This window comes from Octodon degus, unplaced genomic scaffold (genome assembly GCF_000260255.1).
Source record: "Octodon degus isolate 3935 unplaced genomic scaffold, OctDeg1.0 scaffold00171, whole genome shotgun sequence".
Lineage (NCBI taxonomy): Eukaryota > Metazoa > Chordata > Mammalia > Rodentia > Octodontidae > Octodon > Octodon degus.
The window spans coordinates 5,116,470-5,125,091 of record NW_004524747.1 but is presented as its reverse complement, the minus strand read 5'-3'; the positions used below and the strand labels follow the sequence as shown (position 1 = coordinate 5,125,091).

The 8,622-nt window shown below is 39.0% G+C and overlaps 1 protein-coding gene across 4 annotated transcripts; it reads right to left on the bottom strand.

Annotated features, from left to right (window-relative positions):
* Positions 1–342: 342 nt before the first annotated feature.
* Positions 343–1,892, bottom strand: Bex3 (brain expressed X-linked 3). 4 transcript variants are annotated; one of them, XM_004643352.3, is made up of 3 exons: positions 1,722–1,892; positions 1,315–1,392; positions 343–934 (listed from the first exon to the last, which is right to left on the bottom strand). In XM_004643352.3, the coding sequence occupies exon 3, from the start codon at positions 916–918 to the stop codon at positions 583–585; it is 336 nt and encodes a 111-aa protein (XP_004643409.1). In that variant the 5' UTR covers positions 919–934; positions 1,315–1,392; positions 1,722–1,892; the 3' UTR covers positions 343–582. The 4 variants fall into 4 exon arrangements, with proteins under 4 accessions (XP_004643409.1, XP_023559206.1, XP_023559205.1 ...); XM_023703438.1 differs by having other exon boundaries at positions 343–900; positions 1,722–1,890; XM_023703437.1 differs by having other exon boundaries at positions 1,786–1,884.
* Positions 1,893–8,622: the final 6,730 nt, after the last annotated feature.

Below are 8,622 nucleotides of genomic sequence, written 5' to 3'. Positions count from 1 at the left end.
CTCAAAAAACAAATTTAGGGGCTGAGGATGTGACTCAGGGGTACAGCTCTTGCCTTACATGCACAAAGCCCTGAGTTTGATCCCCAGCAACACACACACACACACACACACACACACACACACACACACGTTTGAACCAGTAGTTGTTATGTACCTACACTACACAAGAAACACTTGTTGAAAAATTATTTTCATACTCCCCATAATAAACAGAAAATAAAAAAAAACTTATCATCTTACTAGACACATATGTGCCCAAAGTAACATTCTAGTGTATTGATTGTTTTTTGGTTCATGTCTTGTATTTATATGTACATAATTTTAAAGGAGATAATACATGTATACATTGCTTATTAAGTGCTTTATTAACTTCACATTTTTTCATGCAAATATATAAAATTTTACTGCTGACAGAAATTTAGATGCATGTAAAGCAATCTCCAATTCAAAGCTGGCCATATAAGACCCACCTGACACATGGAAATAACAAAAGGTTCACAGCAAATGGATCAATAAAGGCATATTAGGAAAATGCAATGAAAATAGCAGGAATCACAGTATCAATCTCACGGAAAATAGAAGTCAGGGCATAAGGCAAAATTCATCATGATGGTCATGGTGATTGGAGAGCTCCCCCATAAGAACACGCAGACAATTCCTCAACTGCAGCTCCCTAAGTTTTCTCCTGATTTCTCTCATCTCCTCCATGAACACTTCCATATCATCTCCATCTCCACCCATCCCATCATTGATCTGCCTATTGGGTATGGCCCTTCGAAAATTAGGGGCAAGTCGGCGAGCCTGTCGTCTGTTATTTCCTGCAGGTTGGCGGCCTTCACCTCCTCCCAAAGGGTGGTCTTCCTCTCTATTCTGCATAGGCTGCTCCATTTCTTCGTTTTCCTGGTGGATATTTACCATGATGAGATTTTTTTTCCTGGTTTTTTTTTTTTTTTTGAACACAAGTTAGACAAGGGCAAGGAGAAAAACTGAATACTTAGTGCACTGACCAGCAGGTTTAAGAGCCCTGATATTTATCAGAAAGCGTTTTTCCCCCCTTTTAAATGCCGGTTTTCCCCCATCTTGAAGGCTCACATGCACTGTAGGGGGCCTCCAGTTTGAGTCCCTTCTTTCCAATTCTCTTTTTCCTTCCCCCAAAGCCCACCATTTTTCCTTTCCCAGAGCTCTGCAGACACCAAAATGGAGGACGGAAATGGGGTGGGAAGAGGGAAGGAAGGAGAGCAGGGGGAGGTGGGGGGGGACTGGGCTTTCCATACGCGCCCCCTTCCACCCGCGCCCCCTTCCACCCGCACCGACCTGGGCCTATCCTTGTCTCCTCCTTGGCTCCTCTCGTCTTCCTGCCAGGAGCACGACCTGGCCCTGGACCACGTAGACCTGCAGAGGTGGGAAGAGTCCAGCAGCACCAGCCCAGCGCTCAGCACTGCCCCTACCCCCTTCCTCCTTCCTTCCCTCCCTCCCTGCCTCCCTTCCTCTCCTCTCCCAGAGCCCACAAACCCAGAGTCTCCATCCATCTCCCGCTCCCCTCCAGGTCCCCCGCAGCTTTTAAGATCAGGGTAATCTTCCCCGGTTTAGTTACTCTGCCGCCCCTCCCCCTGGAACCCGACCTGCCCTGGCACCCCCACCACCGGGGACCACTATGTGTCCAAGCATGATGGATCTTGGAGAATGCTATGGGCCCAGCCTTTCCGTTTTCCTGCACTCACCGCCAGCTGGGCAGGTTGTTGTTGCTGCTGCCTCGCCGAGGGGCACGGGCCCTGGGGCCCTTACCTGCTCCGCTTTCCGGGGGCCAGTACCACCCTGCTGTGGAGCAGGGCAACAGGGAGCTAGCAGCTAAAGGAGAGTGACGGCTGCACCCGCAGCGGCAGTGGTCTGCGGCTCGGGGTCACGTGAGGAGTGCACGTCACTGGCGAGCCGGCCCTCCGCTTGTAGCTGCCAATGCTACCAAAGCACCCCACCCCCACGCTGATGCACTTACTGTCCCCTTGCCGCTGTTCATGAGCTGTGCACCTTCGCACGCCGCCATTTACTCCTCTTGGTTCTCTCCAATCCAAGGGTCCACAAATAGAATCACCGGGTTGAGGCTGTATATGCTCCTCTTCTGATTGCTAGGGAGGGTATACATCAACCGTTGCCCCCTCCCAACTTGCTCCTCCCCCACACCTTGCGGTACAGTGGGATGTAGCATACCTTGGAAATTAGGAAATTTTCACCTGAAAAGAAATACTGTATCCTGCAGCATAGAAAGGCTTGCTGTTTATGCTGATTTGTGCTACGCTGAAAATATTTTCTTGAGGCTCCACATGCTATAAACAGCATCACTTTCAAAACATCCCATACTAGCTTATGTCAAAATTTTATGTTAAAAAGGAGATGTTCTTCTTGAATACAGTTAGCATTTTAAAAATAATCTAAAGTAAATCTGAGAAAACTCTACTTTTCACATCTTGGCTATTTTTTGTAATTTTCTGTACTTTTTATTTTCCTGTGATGTTATATGCTTCTTTGAAAAAATTTTAAAATTTTATTTTATTAGTACGTGTGTACTATGCAGTGTTTACATTGTTTGTGGGAAATTGGTACATGTACATCATACAACCTAATTACTTTTTTTAGAGTCCCTCTTTCTGTCCCCCTTTTTTTGAGTCCACAGTTATCAGAGAAACGTTTCTACTTCCCGCTTTCCTTTCCAAACTTTCCAAGACACCCCTACAAATACTCTTAGAATGACCTCAGAAGTTATATACATAGTAGGCACAAATTAGTTCCAAAGCAATCTACCTTTCAGGGTGAATATTTAAATACATTAGAAATAAGCAGGTGATAGGTGAAACAACTAAACTTGAAGCTAAAACTCAGGATCATGAGTGCAAATGTTCTTTTCTTCAACCTTGAAATCCACTTTTTACAAATGTCCATGAGGTAGTAATGGAACTAAGAGACAGCTTCCCTCCAGTCACTGAAACCTGGGTAATGCCACAAGGCCAACCTTCAAGCCTACCTCAGAATCTACCAACTCCTTCTACCAACTCCTTATGGACCCCAGAGAAGCTCTTTGGAGCTCCTTGAAAGTTCATGCATATGGATGACATCTTACACATGCAATTAAGGCAGAATGAATTGTGGAAAATAACAGTAGCTCCAGCAGACAAGACAGCACCTTACAGCTCTGGGTGACCCCAATAAGACACACCTTAAAGCAGGCTGGACACCCTACACCTACACCTTCTGAGCTCATGCTCTTTTCCTTTCACCTGTGTGATCCTTTTACTCTGGGTATATTTTTGCTTTAATGAACTTTGCCACTGTTCTCTTGTGGTCCTGTTCTATTTGTCACTCAGAAGAACCTGAGAACTTGTCCTAGCACACCATAACCCTTGATAACAGAAGGGCAGAAGAAATAAGAGATTGGTAAAAATGGACTAGTATCCTTCTGGGGGATGGGCCACTTTTTCATGGGGTTTCATCCCCTCAAGAAAAAAATATAGGTTATCCTAGCTCCAGAAAACAAGTGCCTCTCCCTCATGAGGGTCCATCCTCATATTGCCTAAAAAAACCCTTGCTGTGGATCTTTCTGATTAATTCTGAAAATTCTTTTTCTGCAACATGAGTCAGTGTACCTCCAAATATATTCTGTAGGTACAGTAGGATAGGTTCCTTATTTCAGCTTCAGGAATATCCTTGGACTCTCTTTGGGGCCATTCACACTTAAAAAACAGATCTTTAGAAAGTGGCATTGTTATTAACAAATTTAACTGTGACAAATGAACCAAACCATTGTATATATCACTGAGATAAAATAGACCAGACAAATGGTTACTGCCTTTAGCTTTGACCCCAAACTCCTATATATTCTCCTAGCCTGATAAAGGTGGTGAGTTATTGAAGACAAGAAGAGTTTAGGTGTTGTGCATATATTATTGAAGGTTTTGGACATTTTTATTATAAAACCACATAATTGCTTTTAGAGATATATACCTATATTGATATACAGCTCTAAAAACTCAAATAAAATCGTATCTTATAATAATCTTAAAAGAAGGCAAATGATCTCTGGATTCTCTCTCAAAGTTTAAAACTCATTATTAGGTTGAGCATGGTGGTACATGCCTGTAATCCCAGCACTTTTGAAGCTGAAGCAGGAGGATCCTTATGAGCTTGTGATCAGCCTGGGCTACACAGTCATTTCAAGAGTAGCCTGAATTGCATAGTGAGACTTTGTGTCAAAAAGAATAAAAATAAGGGACAGAGATTTAGTTCAGTGGCATAAGTGCCTGTCTGGCAAGCACAAGATCCCAAGTTTGATCCCTGGTACCATCAAAAAAAAAAGTAAAAATAAATAAATAAATAAATAAATAAAACTCATTATTAAAAATAAAAAACTTTAGATGAATTAAATTTAGCAGAGTTTGAACAAAGAATGATTCTGAGGTCTAATTGCGTAGACCTCAGAACCAGAAACTTGGGGCGGGGAAGATGGATCAGCAGAATAAGTGCTTCTCTGGCAAGAGCAAGGACCTGAGTTCAATCCCCATTTCTGCCAAAAAATAGAAAGAAAGAAAGAAAGAAAGAAAGAAAGAAAGAAAGAAAGAAAGAGAAAGAAAGAACCAGAAACAGGTTCAAAGAACACTGCTGTTAAAATTGGTAAGGTAGCATTTCATGGGCAGCAAATTGAAACACACCCAAATTGCTCAGAGGATTAAAGTCCTTGCAAGCAGGCATAGGGGCTGAGGGTTCCATACCCAGGCCTGCTGTGCTGGCTCTGGCCCTGTAATCCCAGAACTTGGGAGGCTATAAACAAACAGGTAGATCACTACGAGTCTGATCTAGTAGTGACACCCTGAAAAGTCTGTAGACCCTTCCCTAAAATACAGGGAAAAAATTAATGAAAAAAGAAACACATAAAACAGAGATGAAATACAAAGACTGCTTGATGGTTATCTCCTGTAGTTTGCAGTTGAACAGTTGGTGGCTTGCTATGGACTAAAGCTGGAATGTTGTGTATCTTAATTTCTTATTGTTGGAACAAAATACCAGCACCCACAAGTTAAAAGAAGAGATGGTATTTCTTTGAGTCACAGTTTTAAACCCATGAATTACAAAAGTTTCTTAAGTGATACACTCACTACCCAGTATTAGTGATACTAATTGTAGTACTGTAAATATAAAACTGCAACTTAACCACATAATCTCTTTTGGGTAATAATATTGGTAGGAGCTGAGGTTAGTACCACACCAAGGCTCCCCACCAAAGGTCAGAATACAGTGCTATACAAAATGACAAACAGAAGGGGCAAAATGCAGTCTCAGACCCCGAGCCCATCCAGAACAAATGCAGGAGACATTAGCATAGAAGAAATTGGGAATCACAGAGCTGAAATCTCTGAATTAATTGTGTGGGAAGTATAGAAACAACTGCAGAAACATATAGAGGAAATCAGACCAGAAATAAGCTCTGAGGTAAAAAAAGAAAGGATAACTATAATGAAAGAATTAATAACTGCTTCTAAAGAAGACACTGATAAAAATAGAGAATAGAAAAAACAATAGAATCCTTGAATGAGCAATACAGGAAAGAAATAGACCACATGAAAGAGAGTCAAAGAGATATAGAGGAACTTAAAATCTCGATCACAAGCTTGCAAAACTGTTTGAATGAAGATAGTTTCAGATCTTGTAGACACCATTGCAGCTAGTGAAAAGGCAAGAAAAGAGCTCTTAAAAACAATGAGGATGCAGGAAAAAATAATTCAATGTCTGAACGATGAAGCAAAGATGAACAATGTGAGACTAATAGGCATCAATGAGAAAGAAGGAGTCAATACAAGTGATATAAAAAGAATATGGGCAGAAGTAATAGCAGAAACTTCCCAAATATGGGGAAACAATCTGACACTCAGTAACCGAAGCATATAGAACTTCAAATAACATCAATTCAATTAAAAACACACGCAGAATATAATAATCAAGACCCCAGAAACCCAGCACAATAACAATATACTAAAAGCTTCTTGAGAGAAGAAACAGATCACATTTTAAAGGAAAACCTATCAGAATAACAGCAGATTTCTCTTCACAAACCATCAAATCAAGAAGAGTATAGAGCAAAGTACTTCAAGTCCTCAAGGAAAACAAATTCCAGCCCAGAGTCACAGTTTTTAGGGGTTTCAGTCCATAGTCAGCTGGTTCCAAGGCAGGGCAGCATGGCAGAGGGGCCTCATGGAAGAGAAACATTTTGGGTCAGGGAAGGCACAAAGCAGCAAAGCAGTAAGCCTTCCCTTCTTTTTCATTCCATTTAGGCTGAAAGCCATTTGGTTGGTGCCACTCACACACAGGTTGGGTCTTTCAATCATCCAGACCCAGAACCAATTAGCGGACTAATCCAGTTATCACAAGCCCATGATCCACTCATTCTCCGAAGCCCCACCTATGAGTGTATGAGGCTTTAGGGGACAGGTAGATATAATCCATAACCCTATGATTAGCTGAGAATCATCTATTTGTTAAAAAATACTTTCATAAATTAGACCTTCATTCATCTAATTAAGTTAGATTGCCGCTTGTTATATAAGCACTCAAAGAGATACATTTAGACTACATTACACTTAAAATCATACATACTGTTTTATTAATGAGAATAGCTGGAAGAAAGCATCTTAGAAGAATAGGCTGTGTTATCAGACAAGTCTAGTCTCAATTCCAATCTGCTGCATATCTGATATGTAATTTTGAGGCATCACTCACCAAGGTCTCTGTGCTACTTCAGTGCAACTGGGTTTATTAGAAGACTATAACTACCTAGCACAGTTCTGTAAAGGTTTGGAAATTGTCCATGAAAGTTGACTCGTTTATGTCATCAGATGGTTTCTAAAAGGATTTGAAGAGTAGCTGTAATTCTTTCCTTATCCAAATCTACAGTACCTATATAATCCACAAAATCCAGAAAAAACACATTTGTTTTGTTCTACTTCACATGCTTCATGATTTATAGTTGTTTGTACTAAGATGCTGATTAAGAAATATTTGTTAAATTTATACATCTAGTACTGAAGCTAATTGGTTACATTTCATTCTGGAGACTGTAGAAATATCGAAATGATTTTATGAAAATAAAGAATAACTTATAAAAGATACCATGAATATAGAGATGCCATAGTGAAATAACCATTGCAAATGAAGTTTTAAATAATTATTTTTATTTAATTTATTTTGAAGAGTAAAAGCAAAAGCAAAAACAAATAGCAGATACAAAGACAGAAACAGGGTAACATACAACAATATATATGTTACAGATTTTCAAAACAAGAACAGCAAATTAACAATGGTTGTTATGTTACCTACTTTTACTGTCAAATCTGTTGCTCAGATTAACAGATATAGTCATGCAAGATTGGACAAATAATTGAACATTGACACTTGCTTTCAAGAAACCTTATTTTTTTCCTTGTCTTTTTTTACTTTTTAAAAATTTATTTTAAAGAGAGTATAATATTCAATGTTTAATCCTTAAATTCAGTTTCTTTCTGTTTTACTATATCCATTATACTTTTCAGGTTTCATTTCTTCTTACAGGTTCTTACACTAGGGAGACAATATAATACTTACACGAATGGGTCTGATTTATTTCACTTATGGGTATAACTTCTAGTTGTATCCAACTACCTATAAAGGCTTTGAGTTTGTCTTTATTCATAGCTGCGTAGTACTCCATTGTATAAAAATACCACATCTTTTTCATCCATCCTGAGGTGATGGGCATTTTGCTTCTTTGCAAGTTTTGGCTATGACACATTGTGCTGCTATAAACATAGGTGCACATATATCACTATGGAATGATGTTTTCAGTTCTTTAAGATAGGATAAAGGGAAGGAGGGAAAGCATGCAAGTATATCTACAGGATGGCTGAGACAATTGTACTCATAATTTCCATCAGTTTCTTTGAAAATAGCAGGTAATGTTTAGAATTTTCACCTTGACTAACTCTGTATACTGATGTCTGCGTTCTGAGCAACTACATTGAGGACAGCAATGTGTAATACATAAACATGGTTGAATACCTCTCATCTTGGTCTTCTAAATGTGTACCATTTCTAATGTCTTATCAATTATTATACTTTGTTTAAAATAAATTTTAAAAGATAAAGCAAAAGTCAAGCTTTCTTTAAAGCAAGGACCAATATTCAATTATTTCCCCAATCTTGCATAATTATATCTGTTTTATTTTTTGTATAACTATATCTGTTAATCTGAGCAACACATTTGATGATAAAAATAGATAATATAGCAATCATTGCTAATTAGCTATTCATGTTTGAAAATCTGTAACATACATATTGTTGTATGTTACCCTGTTTCTGTTTTTTCTTCTATTTATGGCATGTGTTTTTACTCTTCAAAATAAAACAAAATTAAATTTTAAAAAGATCAGCATTAATAGCCACATTACCAAAGAATGTAGAGAACTAAAACATTAATCATTTACAGTGTTCTTTAGCAAATTGATGATGTGAATAAAATATATTACTGTTTAAAAAAGAGAGTATAATAATAATTGAAAAGACATTAGAGGGCTGGAGAGATGGTTCAGTGGTCTAAAGCACCTACTT

Bases quoted from the DNA above. Each gene is read 5' to 3' on its own strand.
- Bex3 (XM_004643352.3), bottom strand. From the start codon at position 918: ATGGTAAATATCCACCAGGAAAACGAAGAAATGGAGCAGCCTATGCAG.